This window comes from Oculina patagonica, chromosome 2, assembly GCF_052425735.1.
Source record: "Oculina patagonica isolate OP01 chromosome 2, crgOcupat, whole genome shotgun sequence".
In the NCBI taxonomy this organism is placed as follows: Eukaryota; Metazoa; Cnidaria; class Anthozoa; order Scleractinia; family Oculinidae; genus Oculina; species Oculina patagonica.
Genome location: NC_135759.1, coordinates 45,807,996 through 45,823,201, shown reverse-complemented (window position 1 = coordinate 45,823,201; position 15,206 = coordinate 45,807,996). Strand labels below are relative to the sequence as shown.

Here is a 15,206-nt window from a genome sequence, read left to right as displayed (position 1 = left end):
TGAACGTTTTTTCCGAAGTGTAACCTTATCAACGCGTTCAACGCCATTCTCGTCCCTAGAGGCCGCGGTCCGACCACAAGGATCGCAGCCTCTGGGGACGAAAATGGTTCAACACTTAAATGAAAACAAACCCAGAGACTGCGCAGTACGGACTGAAAATCAGCTTTATGCAATAGAGAATCGCGAGTGGGAGGATTGGGAGCGAGCGCGAAGCGCGAGCGGTGGGTGATGGGAAGGGAAAAACCTTCTCGTGTCTCCCTTCGCCCCCGTTTTCCTCAATAATTAACTAGTATTTCTCCCAACGATCGCGGGCGACTGGGGACGAGGCAGTTAAAACCCTGCTTTGTAGTCTAGTGATCGAAATTGTGCATCTTGCGATTGACTTGCTTTTTACCTAAGTAAGGGCGGCCAAAAATCAACCTAGTTTTTAAATAATTTCTTTGAATATAAAGTGAAGTGTCCGATCGTGGACTAAAAAAAAAATGGAAAAAGCGTACAGGGCGCGACAAAAGTATCCGACTTAAGAAATATAACCACTTCAGGGTCCTTCAAGCAGATGGAATTATTCGTTGTTTTTTGTTTAGTTTTGACCATTATGCATGATTTTTAGATATTAGGGGTTAGAGGACTTCTAAGCCTACAAAGTACAAATTTCTTTAACTAATCCTTTTTCCACTTTTTAATATTAGACAAAGGGTTTTTTACTGAAAAAAAAAAGGCGCACAGAGGGTTTCGAACACCCCCCCCCCCCAAAGGATCCTGCATAAGCACTGAGAAAAAAATCCCGCAATCTAAAAATCCCCCCCCCCCCCCCCTCACCATCAATATTCCAATGGTCCTTCCCTAAAGAGGCCCGTTGGTGAGATGTACCCCCGTACGACTGCTACTGCGGGGCCCTGCAGTTTGCCCTTTCTTGACAATCAGATCGCGTGCCGACATGGCTTGGTGACCTCGCTCTGTGTTTTGCACTAAAATGCTGTGGTTTTTGGGCATCAAAAAATCACCAAGGTAAGGAATATCTTATTTGCATTAACATTTACTCCGTTGAAGATAACTTGGTGATCAAGATATTGGAACCGATTATAAGTTGGTCAAATATCACAATATGCCTGTATAAGATTCAAAAGCCTAGTTTCCTCTAGTTAAAAACACGTCAGAAAACCAGACCGTGAGTTCTTCTTTCGACGAAGGAAAGTGTATTAAAAGCTGCACTTTGCCTAATCGGATTTTCATTGACATAAAAGGTCAAATGGTTGCTTGTATGTTTTGAAACGGTATTCGACAAATGCAGACTGACAGACCTGCAGACTGGTACTCCGGTTAGCCTAAATAGCGATCCGTTCAGCCTGTCACGGTCTGCTTGTCTGCTGGTCTGCAATATACATTAATTTTGTCGCGCACCGGTTTTGTCACGAAACTAAAACTGCTAGGACCGTCGAATACCTAAGACCTAAGATCCATCTTTTGGTCTCCTAAAACAATGTTTGCCTGTAGTGTGTCTAAGTTCAAGTTCGTTATTTCTTTAGGCCTCTGAGTGCATAAAAGTATCCCAAAGTAGCGTTCAAATGATCGCCCACGATCGGCGCACAGCGAGTCGACCACAACGTGTTTTTGCCGTCGTTGTCTTTAAAAAATTGATAAAAGCGCATTTCTTTTTTCTATTTCCTTTTTGTTTTGTTTTGGGGGATAATTACTAAAACTAAGATGGGTCTTAGGCCTAGTAAAGGGGCGTGTTTAAAACACAAAATGGCGAAATGGCAAAATGACTAAATGGCGAAATGATCATGAAAGTTAAGAGCCAAATTAAGTTTAATGATATTACCGTTCCACTGAAATCTGCATCTGTTACATGCATTATTCTGTGTAAACTGTAACGACAAGAAAATAAATCCCGACAAGGGATTAGCATAAGCTTACTAAGTAATACTCACAAATTTTAACGTTTTTAATACTGGAACGAACTACAACCAATCGTTGCAATCACTAATTCTCCGTCACGGACATTATAAATCCAGTCTCTCCTTGTTAACAAGTTGCTCTTTGACTAGGATATTTTAAATCAAAAAGGCGGCCATTACTTTTCGGCATCGAAAGAAAACGATTTTTTTGTCTCACGTCAGGAGGAGCATGACAGAAGGATTCGTCTGAGCAGTTCTTCCTTTTCCATGTAATATCTAAATTTTTTTCGAATTGGACTTTCACGCCCTTATCCTTTTACATTGAAGTTACATTTTTCGTTTTCTGTTTTACAGCCGTGGAACGAAGACGTCAACAAGGCGAGACAGCGGCGTTTACGTGCCGCCGCCTCACGTGCTTCAGTGAAATTTATCATTTTTTTCGCATATAAACGGCGACTTTGCTTTTCTCACTTTAGAACAACTGTAAATTATTTGTATGCCCCTTATTATCATCTTATATATATTTCCTTGTCTTTACGTTGTACACAGGCAACAGATGTGGATTTCACGGAACGGTAATATCATTTAACTTAATTTGGCTCTTATCTTTTATATCATTTCGCCATTTCGTCATTTCGCCATTTCGCTATTTCGCCATTTCGTGTTTTAAACACGCCCCTAGTAAAGGTCTAAGTTTTCGAGCCGGAATCTCAGTTTTCGTGACACTGAAAACGCTCTATCTTTATCTGGAATGATATTGTTCTATATAAGAGCTCGTTGGGTAAAGTCAAATACCAACAAATATTACTGAGATATGAGATGCGATGACAGAACATTACTACACGATAGCCTTCGTGCAGACCGGCTGCGTTTCTTTGCTTAGGCCCGGGTCGCACTTGGGACAAAATCGGGACAAGTTTATTTTGATAACCAAAAAAATTGTCAGATTCCTGTCATCAGTTGACCACGCCAAGTGCGACCTACTTGTCCCTACGCGGACAAAAACTTGTCCACGGAGACAAATCTTCAAAGAAGCCGTCGTCCTGCCTCAACGCAGGACTTTTTACGAACAACAAACAAAAATTGTTTTTCTTGTGACAAAAGTGTCAATCAGTTCAGTGATCCTTACAAAATTGTTCGCTTCACATTTTACTGTCTAGTCATGAATACGAACTCAAGCGGTCTTTGACCGAATATTTTCGTTATTTTGGAAAAGAGCCCTCGTAAGATAATCCAAATGAAAGGAAAGATCGGTATAGGCCAGAGCAACTGTTCTGTTGCCGTAGTCCGAATTATGATGCACAGCAATTTGCTCATAATTTTCCGCTTTATACGGCGGCACGCTTTCTTTTATATGAGCTTCGACATCGTTACGAACGCTCGCAATAAGAAGGTAGAAACGAAAATTTGCGTTGATTTGATTCAATGCGACCGGTTTGTCTTTCCCTGTTGAATATTATTTTTGCTGCGAAATTAACACAGTATCAAGTGACGGGTAGTTTTGTAAACGTGTGTCCAAGTGCGACCCTAAATACAACAATTTAAATTGTCTTGGACAAGTTCCGAGACAAACATTGTCCTCAACATCTTGCAACATTTCAAATGTTTGTCTCAAGTGCGACCCGGGCCTTATAACTTCATAATCCACTATATAAATTCACTGGCAACACACAATCCTTTATTTTGCTCCGGCTCCGACTAAGGGCTTACATTCGAAACAACAGGCTTTAAGACTGGTTTTCATATTAAATAATCGCCTCGATCGCTTCATGATCGCCTCTGTCACTGTCACTGCGATCGGGGCGATTATATGATAACATTACACAGACAATCGCTAACGACTGGCATGTACTAAAACCCGAAACAACGAAACAAAACCACCGAAACGAAACGACCGAAACGAGCGAAACCACCGAAACGACCGAAACGAAACCGCCGAAACAACCGAAACGGCCGAAACGAGCGAAACGAGACGAAATCACCGAAACAAGCAAAACCCATTACAATTATTGAGAGCTAACCGTAAACAGGCTAACCGGAGTGCATAGTAGGCTAACCTAAGTGAAACGTAGGCTAACCGGAGTGTGTAGTAGGCTAACAGGAGTGTATAGTAGGCTAACCGGGGTTTATAGTAGGCTAATCAGAGTGTATAGTAGGCTAAACGGGATGTATAGTACGGTAAGTGGCGAAAATCTTGAAGTTTTGCTTGTTTCGGTGATTTCGTTTCGTTTCGCTCGTTTCGGTTGTTTCGGCGGTTTCGTTTCGGTCGTTTCGTTTCGGTGGTTTCGTTTCGTTGTTTCGGGTTTTAGGATATGCCCTAACGACTGCGGCGATTGGGGCGATCACGATCGCTTGAATCACCCGTGTTCTATCCTTCTAGCTTCTCTTTCCCTTCTTCGGCGTAAAAGTACAATAACTGAGAAGGTAGGAGACCACAAGTTTTGCTATTTCATTGAAGGCTGTCATTGTGCCTGATCTAGGAATAAAATTATTGTATGCATGAATATATATACTAGAATAGATTCAGACTGTTTAATGACTGGCAGGTTTAATTTGAATTTCAAAGCTTTTAATGACTGGCAGGTTTAATTTGAATTTCAAAGCTTGTCATGTCGCAATTAATAATGGTCCGCATAACGGAATTTCGTCATTTCGTTCGAAGTCAGACATGAGTTACAATGCACAGAGCAGAATTTCTCAGGTACTGTATTTCAATTCGTTTTCAACCAATTATCGACAATTAAAACGAAGTGCTTAACCTAGGCATACAGAGCAGGAGTTTCTCTGGTATTTAAAAATGTCTTGATAACAGCAGATACGGAAAAATTTTACTGGATTTTAAGTTTGTAAGGCATGTTTCGCTTGTAAGACATGTTTGTGAGCTTCTGTCATCTTCAGTTAAATGATTTACAAAGCACAGAAAGTTGAATAATAAGTAGACTCAAAATGCTAATTAAGACTAATAGTAAACTGAACAGAAAGTAAAAATGTGTGAATTAAAAGGATAATTTTAGATTAACATGGTGCAATTGCTGATTGAGGCAAGGTAGTTCCTTTTGAATATGAATAGCCACCTTTATCTTGAGTTGAAAGCTGGTAGAGGCGTGATCTAAAATATGAAAGCAATCTATTGAACACAAGGAGCGACAACGTTCAGAATTCTAAAGATGTTTGATTGTTACGTCGCGCTTGGAAGAATTTTATTGAAACATAGAACCCTTTTAAACGTAACCCTTTTTAATATTTAGAATGATTTTATTTTTTAGCTGTACATTTTTAACATTTTATTGTAATTTGCCCTGAAAAACCATTTTTGGAGAGGTAAATAAAATCTTATCTTATCTAAAATGTGAGAGGTCTTATCGCTGGCTAAGTGCTCGCGTACGCGTGTGGAAAAATGTCGGGTGGTTTCGCCATAACAGGCATTACAGCCCGCACATGCAATTACACCATGTAAATCTAAAATTATCCTTTTAATTCACACATTTTCACTTTCTGTTGTTACTATTTGTCTTAATTAGCATTTTTTGTCTACTTATTATTCAACTTTCTGTGCTTTGTAAATCATTCAACTGAACATGACAGAAGCTCTGTCGAAACATGTCTTACAAACTTAAAAGAATTGTCGTTTTCCTTAAAATATTTAAAACTGACAATTAATGTTTTTTTATGTCTCGACCAATTAAAAACGAGCAGGAGTTTCTTTCAAAACGGTGTTTTAAATTTCTCTACCAGTTAAAAATGAGCAGAAGTTTCCTCATGGAGCTTCATGGCACTCTGCCCGTTAAATCTGCATAATGGGCTCTTCGAAAGTTGCTTCTGTATATCTCATAATGAATGTGTACACTTCCAGTGTGCTGCTGGTTATTACAATAGCACTCCTTAACAAGGATACCGTGGCAGATGCAGAAAACAAGCCTACAGACGTTCCGACTACAAAAGACGAGCCCGCTCGAGATCAAGGTAATGTGTCCACGGGGCCGTAACCAGTCATTTGCCATAGACGAGGCAAAGATCGAAGATCTTGCTAGGAGGTTCTGGGGGCATGCCCTTAAAAAAATATTGAATTCTAGAGGCTCTGAAACTCTTTCTGCAACATTTTTCTTAAGGTGTATATTTCTTGAGTAAAATAAATCTTGTCCAACCTAGGATTATTTTCCCAACAAAACATATTTTGTTTTCAATTTTGGGTTAAAATCTAGACGAGGCAAGTGCCTCGTCGTGCCTCTTGCAATTTTAATACGGCCCTGGTCAAATCGTAGAAACGCGCGGCTTCCCATTATATGTCATTTTATTTTAAAATTTTCTTAAGGACTTAGAAATCTATTTTTATTTGTTTCATTATTTATCTATCAATTTGTTTTTCATTATTCATGTATTTATTTACTCGGTTTCAATAACATTACTTGCTAGAGGCCTAACACGCTTCAGTTGCTTAAGTTGGTGGGCACGCGGGGCGAATGACGTGTCAATGCTTGTTTCTCTCTGCCGTGCAAGCATTTTCATTCATTCTGTCTTTTATTCCTTTTATGGGAGACATAGAACCCACAAAAATGACCTGGCTTCCAAATAAGTGTAGCATAGCGTCACTGCTCAGTAATGGTAGCCGAGGTCATCAGGTCATGAGTTCGCATCCCGTTGAAACCCTGTTTTTTCCAAATTGATGAGGATCGTTTCAATGCTTGTTTCATAAAACAGTGAAAATAATTTGATTTGTTCACTAGGAAACTCAAGATGCAATAAGAAATATCTGTCAGAGGTTATGATAATGAATAACTAGAGGGCAAGCTTGAGATGTTGACGAGATACACTGTAGCAATTGCGACAGGCGGACCCGAAAAGATGTTTTTTTATATATACACCTAATTGAAGAAACGTTGACCCTGTGAATAGCATAAACCATGAACGATAAGACCCAATGGTATTCTGGGTAGAAAGCATTGGTAAGCTTAGCAATATTTTCTTTATTGATAATCAACATATTTTCTTATTTTGAGAGCCTTAAGAGCATGTTTTATGCAACCTGTCTGATTATCGTGAAAATATTCTTTCACATACGACGATTATTTTATCTGATTTCCCAGTAAACATTTGGGTCGCATCGTTATGCTTTATGCTTTCATGGATCAACGATTCTTCAATCAGGTATATATATAATTTTTTCAAAGCCCATGCTTACATATGTTTACGTTGCGTCAATCAACAACTTTATTAATGTGTCAAAGGAAATTCTAGCCGAGAGTGAAACACTCTCTACTAATAGGGGACACATAAAAAAATAAAAATAATAATAATTAAAAGACTTAAAATTGATATTTACAATAAAAACAGACTAAAATTTAACTACGCTATTTACAAATAATTTCAATAACAATTTTAGAAAAAGTTAATTCGTATTTAAAATAAATCATGTACTACATAAAACGCAGTTGTGACATCCATGTTCAATTTTCAGTGAAAGGTTAGTTAAAGTGATCTGTCTTTTAAAAGATTGCAGAGACGGTAAGTTTTTTAAGTTAGTTGGGAGTCGATTCCACAGCATAGGCCCGATATATCTTAGCGAGTGTTTCCCATAGGTGACAGTATTAAATCTGGGAATGTGGAAATCTGCGCCTCTAAGGTTGTAAGTAGAACTTTTCAATGAAAACAAATTTTTGACGTTCGGGGGGCACAGATCATGTTTGCGTGTTTGCCGCCGGACTGTTTTGAAAAAAAAAATCAATTTACAAACAATACCTGATATGCTTCTGTTCTTAGTTACACTAGTGCCATGCGGTTATTCTATATCAATACTCAAGATAATGTACAAAGCAACATTGGATTAACAAAAATACACCGCGTGTATTACAATTGTTGACAAAATCTTTGCTTTTCTCTACCATCCTGTGCTGCTTCAGGTTCATTCACCGCTGTACTTGGTTTCATGACGCTGCGAGTCCAAGGCTAAAGTTGTTGATGGGGAAGAAATGTTCGTTTGTCACGAGTATTGGACAAAAAAATGTGGTCCCCAATGAAAGAACGGATCAGAAAATCGGGCATCGTGATACATTCATTATTATTTTGTGTGTCTAGGTGGCTGGCAGCGGTTTCCAGCACAAACAATTAACGGATCAGTACTAACACTACATAAAATCGGCATCACACTCATGTGGAATCAATGACAAACAAACGTTATCTAAGGGCCTGTTTACATGATTCCGGAATGACTTTCATTCCGGAACGAAACTCATTCCGGAATGAAGTTCGTTCTGCATTTACATGACAGAGTCGACCGGTTCAATCAAAGGCATTTTCACGTGCGCGCCTTTCGCGCGAGATCAAAACAAAGTGGCGCATGTTTCGCGCGAGATCAAAACAAGATGGCGCATGTTTCGCGCAAACATGTTTTTGTGCCCATTAATGGCCGTATCTGTAATTTTAACGAGTAATTTGACCATAGAGCTGCTTCTTTGGGCTAAACAGTAAATGCTATTACGTTTTTTCGCTCTGAATTCAAACTGTGGAGTCCGTATGTGGTTTCATGAGTTGCGATTTCATCTCGGAACGAAATTCGTTCTGCGTTTACATGATACCAGAATGAAATGTCATTCCGGAACGAAACTTTCATTCCGGAATGAAAACCGGAATGAACTCATTCCGGAATGACTTGACTTTCGTCTCGGTATCATGTAAACAGATACAGAGAAATGTATGGGGATGGAATGAACTCGTTCCGGAATGAAAGTCATTCCGGAATCATGTAAACAGGCCCTAACATTATTAGTAACATAGCAAAACAACCTAAGTGCTAATAATTCAGATATGAGTTCATTGATCTCCATTTTGTATTTTTATGTTAAGATACAACTTTGCATAGTTTAAAACTGTCAAGGAGCAAAAGGTTGCTCCGAACAGATGGTTATTTTATCGCACTTGTCATTGCTCAGTGAGTAACACTGGGCTCTTTTGAGCTATTTGCACCTATTTAAAGTGTGTCACTACTGACCAAACAACACAAAAGAGCCCAAGTGCTGGGAACCGTTACCAGTCACCTCAAGGTGTGCCTCAAATATATCCACACTAAATATGCAATTTAAAACTCGCCTTTCTTTTGTTAGTTTCAGATTTTAGCCTTCCAAATGACCCTTACATGACCTACCTATTATGGCCACACTTTCATTTTAATGGGACGTTCCTTGCCGACGTTCCAACTGTTAATAATTATCCAGATAATTACAATACCGACAAGTTTGTCCCAGCTGATCAGTACCAAGGTCTGGACAACTGGAACCCACAAGGAAGTGGTGAATGGAGCGTAAGTGGCTCTGTGACTCACGTATGTTATGCTGATGGACATTGTGTCGGGGATGATGAAGATAAGCGTAGTGAACCAATCATTGGGGCACAAATACTGGGTACGTAGACTATGCCTTTTGTACTTTTCCCCTAATAATTTGTTTCACAATAAAAACAGAAAGGCAACATAAAACGCATACACGATTTGGGCGTTTGACACCTACTGAGCTGCTTATCGCCTCATCTCTTAAAAAAAAACCCTTACTTGTAAAGTAGTAAAATTGTAAAAATAGGAAAGTGATATTGTCTGTACCGGTTTAAACCTTTAAAATGCAGTTAAAATTATCGCATAACCGCAAGGGCATAACCGCAACCATAAACACAAGCTTATGCTTTATAGGGATAAGTGCATAAAAAGTGTAAACACACGAAAATTCTTCTTATGCTGTCCTCACTAGGACTAAGAATATGCATAAAGAGCACAAGAAGAACGAATAATCTGAAAACTTCCCTACGTTGATAACAAGAGTTTATGATAACCACGTAGTTGATTACATTTGCTTGTTCTTGATTCTAGAAGGTGGAAACAAGACAACTGCAAAGATGGTTGACTTGGACGCGCAAGCTCAACTCTTTTCTGAAATCTGGGGCTGGAGAATTCGAATTGGCAATTTATTTTCTGCAGATTACACGACTGTCCCGTTTCAGTACATATGGACGAAAATGATTACCAATCGAAAAGGAGATTTTACCTTTGGCGCGACTTATCAATCGGTGTTATCAAACATTAGATGGTTAGACAATAGAAAGGAGTCTCCTTTTATTGAGCAGCTTCAAGTCGCAATGAACAATGACAACATTGACAGCGAGAGACTTTCCATACGATTTAATTTGGATATGTTCGAGAACAACCGAAAAGACAGCAAGTTTCTAACGGGACGTGTGACAGGTACATTGATTGTTTAGATGAACATGTACTGTTAATTGTTTCTTTTTCTTTTGCATGTTTATCATTGCTATTACAGTTGCCATTTCCATTGCTCTTTCTATTTACACATTCACTGCCACTATCACTGTCCTAGCCATCTGGTCACCATGACTGCCACTGTCAGTTATTTCAAATTGCAAATAACATCTGAACTGCATGTTCTCTAGGAATACTCTTTCTGTAAGCTAAATTTAGTATCAGTTCACATTTATTGTGAAAAGAATTGCAATATAATTTTTCGAAGTTCCTTTTAACTTTTGTCTTTTGCTTGGTATTACACAGGTACAATTGGTTTGTTAGGCAGGAAGTCTCCGCCGTTTTTTACCCACGGCCGCATGATGAAGGCACTGTCGAGTAATCTTCAGGATACACCTTTTTACGTCGATCAATCGAAAAGAAAAGTGTTTGCAGATTTTGGCAACAGTTTACCAATATATGAAAATGGCAGTTTCGACACGAGAGTCCTGGGTGATCTATATGTTGCCGTGCCTCTAAACACAAATCCGTCGCTGACGTGCTCTGATAATCTCTTTTGGCTTGGTCTGATTCATAACAAGTTCCCCAACTGGTATCAGAACACTGCTGGAGTCCAGGCCTTCCCAGCACTTGGATCACTGTCACCTGATGTGCTTAGAAAACTTAGCCAGCATCCACTGGTTGTTGCTGAGGTACGCTAGCAGTACAAAATCCTATAATGCTTTCAGTATTCGTAATTTATAGTACTCTTACGCAAATAAGCAAATCAATCAATCAATCAATCAAAATCAATCTCTCTTTTGTACCATTTTCTACCCAAAAGTAATAAATAGATTTAGGGAAGTTTAAAAGTGGAGATCCCCACTTATTTATTTTTTACTGGACTTTACAATAACGGTCCAATCCGGTAATTAATTAAACGGCCAAAACATCGTTCGGAGATAAACTTTATGTCCTACAGCACAACAACAAAATGACACGCAGTGCATGCAGAAGCGATGCCGTTTCCAAAGGGTTCCTAAATTATTTTCTGAAAATTTGTCCAAAAATTAACGTACACTAAATAAAAGTACATGACAACTTTTGTATTGAATGCTTGTAGGGCAAAAGTTGCGTGATCTTTGTAGCGTGATTTTTGCTTTGTGTTTTTCGCGACGATTTCTTGCTAACTTGATCTCTGTTCGCGTAACATTTAGTCCTGAAGCTACAGTTCTTTGCCTCATTCGGTTCTACTGATAGGTCGATCGAGCGCAACGGAAAGCTAACAGAGCAGTCAGGTCGGTCGGTCGGTCGGTCAGTCAGTCAGTCAATCAGCCAGACAGTCATTTGGTAGGTGGAAGGGTTCTAACGTTATTAGTATTTTTTTATTATCATTCTAATTTGTAGGTTACTGGTACCTTGCCGGCTTTAAAATGTACGAAAGTAGTAATGGCGGAAGGTCGAGATGGCATTGATATTCATCCATACAACAAATGGACATTTCGAAGGAATCCAGATGAACAAGCTAATGTTCAGCTAATTGCGACGAAGTTTGGAAAGCCTCTTCCTGGAGCACGTGTTACACTTGACCCTTGTAATTGTAAGAACATCAGTTTCGAGGATGGACCAAACATTGGTCAACCTCCTTTGCCTAATGTACCTTCCCATTCGATGACTGATGCAAATGGAATTGCATCGTTTGACATAGAAGTAAAAGATTCAAAGAATAATAGGACCATTTCCGATGGACAGATTTATCCTTTTTTATACTCGGTTGAAAATCAAAGCAAAAACTGTGAGAAAATGTGCGAAAACGATGCTTTTATGCTACTTAACTCGCTGATTGTCATTCGAGCGTGGGACCATTACACTACTAAAGGCACCGAACCAACATGGCTTGATGATGTCTATCCAATCTTTAAGCAGTACGCCAACTTGTACCCAGTAATGACTGAAAACTTCGTAGATTTAGGAAATTATAACGACGTCTTAAACTACCGAAAGGCCATCAAAATGAGTCTCGAGTTGCCTATGTCGCATCCAAATCATATGCCTGTCACACGTGACCTTTCAATGTCCAAGCGTAAAGTTATCGTGGAATGGCTTTCGAAACAAAAGCCTCTGTTTGGTGAGCCACAACATTTTTACTCTGTGGAGAACCTGCGGAAGGACCTACAGATTGCTCTTGAACTGGAACATTCAACCATTCCTCCGTACCTAACTGCTTTGGCCTCAATCAAGAAAAGCTACAATCTGGAAATTCAAAGTGTCATAAAAACAATAGTAATCCAAGAGATGATGCATATGGCGCTTGTTGCCAACATCCTTAATGCTGTTGGCGGAAAACCATCCTTGTATTCAAAGGACTTTATTCCACATTACCCCTCACGCCTTCCTGGTGGAGTGCAGCCTGATTTGGTAGTACCTATTGAAAAGATGTCCCTTGCCCTAATAAGGAACATCTTTATGAAAATTGAGCAACCAGAACTGGAAGTGGAACATATTTCCAGCTTTCGACACGCATTTTCATACAAGAGACGTCTTGAAGGCAAAATAGTCGAAGCAGGCCATTGCAAGAAGAGCGAAGAAGGGATAAGGTGTCCTGAAGAAAACAAACTGGCGGTACAGGTACATATAATTGGACCCCTTACCAAGGTTTCTTCTTAGTTCCGTGCCCCCGGGTGGGTGATAGGGCCGGACATCAATGCTTGTCGTCAATGCTTACCAAGGTTTACCTTGTATTAAATAGGACACATCAAATTTTTTTTGCATCTAGTAGACAGACATAGAGAGAGGGCGGGAGGGGGGGGGGGGGGGCTTATTAAACAATTGAACTTTCAAAGGATTATTCAATAGAGTGTTAGAGGCTTAAAAGAGAAGGGTGATTATTCAATAGAGTGTGCGAGGCTTAAAAGAGAAGGGTGGCCTAATAGAGCTTTTACAGCACTGAATGTAATAAGAACCCTCCCTAAAAGAGAAAGTTGCAGTGAAAGTCACGAAAGTATTATCAAACCTAATTCCTGAGGGGATAGTCTTTTCAAGGGCTACTGAAAAATTTTCGTAACAAATTGTCTAGTTAAATTAATATTTCAATAGGAAGACAGATTTCCTTGGTGATATTTTTGTCTTTTAATTTTGTTTTTCTTCATAATTCCTTGTTGAAACAAGCCCCAAGGAAGTTTTCCTGGCGACGACACTAGAGCAATGGTCAAAAACCATAACACAATCGGGGGTTTCTACAATGAGATCTTGAATACTCTTGGAAATCTAACAGAGTATGGGAGAAACAACAGCATATTCACCGGTGATCAGAGCAAACAGGTTGATACTAAAGACTGGTCAGTACACGGACATACCTTGAAGGTCTACGACTACTTAACAGCAGTGGAAGCCATCCAAGATATAGTTGAGCAGGGTGAAGGTAGCTCCCCCTGTAATCCTGCTTTCTGGAATAAAGAAAACAGGGAGGATCTGTCACATTACTTCTTGTTTTATTCAATTGCCGAGAAACACGAGATTCAAGTGGTCGAGACAGGATCACCTCCAGATGAAAATGAAGTTGATGACGATAGTGTAGTGGATTACACTAAGGTATGATGTACGAATCCTTTTACATGAGTTTTCGGTGTTTCTTTCCGTGCCTTTTGATAATTTAAAGGAAACTTTCAAATGGGTGACGCAGTATACAAAATAAAGGGCAAAGATGATGGTCGGGGTGACATGTGGCATACTCTGACCAAGAGTTCCGATTGGTATTTATACTGGCATTTATACTGGCGTTAAATAGTATTTATACTGATATTTAATTGGCTCAGTGATGCGGACTTCTTTGTTTTCTGATTACTTGACTTAAGAATAAGTTTAAAGAAAGTCGTATTCAGAGTCATCTGTCTCAACTAAGTTATTTTCTCAATTGTTTTTCCAGCAGATTGGAAGAAAAGCAAACTCGCTACAGTAAATTGATTTGTTGCTACATATTTTTTTCTTCTTTTTGCAGATATGCATTCCAGTTGCTTAGAACAAATTTGTAATAGTCCCATTACATTTTTTCAAGAAAGCATGCAGTCAAATTTGGTAACAAAAGTTTAAAACCTCTGAGCTGATTATTACTTTATAGTTCATTACTGTTAATTTTGCGCGCCTTAGTGAATCAGGAAGTTCTAAAACTAGCCCTTTATCTGAGCCATCTCTGCTCTGACGAAAGGCCCTAACGTTCGAAACGACAGCGGTCTACATTTGCAATGGCGGTAAAGTTACAAGTTGTTTTAGTGTTTCGTTGCCCTTCGACGCAGCACAACAGAAACAACAGCAATAGCAACTTATCAATTTGTCAACGTAAAGAATTTATGTATATTGTAACGCCACTGTTACACCTAACTGTTACTGGTAAATGTGTTTCTCCCTTTTCCATTCATAGCTGTGTAATAGCACCTACTACTTCAACGGTTCCAAGATTCCTTTCGATCCCGAAGGTGTATGGCCGATGGTTTCTAGTCCCCGGATGTCAAACTACACTCCGGGTTCCAAAGCTTACAGGAAAGCAGAAAGGTTCAACAAAGTGTATACCAAGCTGCTGAAATCACTGGAGGACCTCTTCAATGGTCATCCTGACTCACTGAATGATGCTCTTGGCCTCATGTACTCGGTTGATCTTCACTTGAAAAACCTTGTGCGCACGCCCATTGACGACAATGGGGACCCGAATGTCGGACCAAATGCTGGTCCAACTTTTGATTTTACACCATAAAGGAGTTTTTTTAAGCCTGAACGTTCGGGTTTTCTCTGGTCACTTAATTCAGAGATTCGTCTGAATCAAAGTGAGCACAGTCAGTGAGAAATCCAACTGAAAACATATTCTGGTACGTTACGCCGAAGATCTTCGGCGTGGAGATGGATGATTTAATTCATGGGGGTGTTTTTAATTGTATCTTGCTTATCTTGACAAAACTCGTAAATAAAGTCTCTAGTTACAAAGTAACACTTTTGATGAATCCGCGTCAGAGTAACAACATTTACCTTACTACATTCGCTTCAAAACTAAATAAAAGCATAAGTACAAGTTAACATTGGGTTGAGCTTGCCTGTGACAA

General features: G+C 39.3%; 1 protein-coding gene across 1 annotated transcript; it reads left to right on the top strand.

Moving 5' to 3' along the window:
* The first annotated feature begins 932 nt into the window (after positions 1-932).
* LOC144644874 (uncharacterized) lies at positions 933-15,180 on the top strand. Its single transcript, XM_078504428.1, has 8 exons — positions 933-1,008; positions 5,752-5,861; positions 8,996-9,292; positions 9,751-10,122; positions 10,444-10,829; positions 11,524-12,744; positions 13,285-13,707; positions 14,534-15,180. The coding sequence occupies exons 1-8, from the start codon at positions 974-976 to the stop codon at positions 14,861-14,863; spliced, it is 3,174 nt and encodes a 1,057-aa protein (XP_078360554.1). The 5' UTR covers positions 933-973; the 3' UTR covers positions 14,864-15,180.
* The last annotated feature ends 26 nt before the right edge of the window (positions 15,181-15,206 follow it).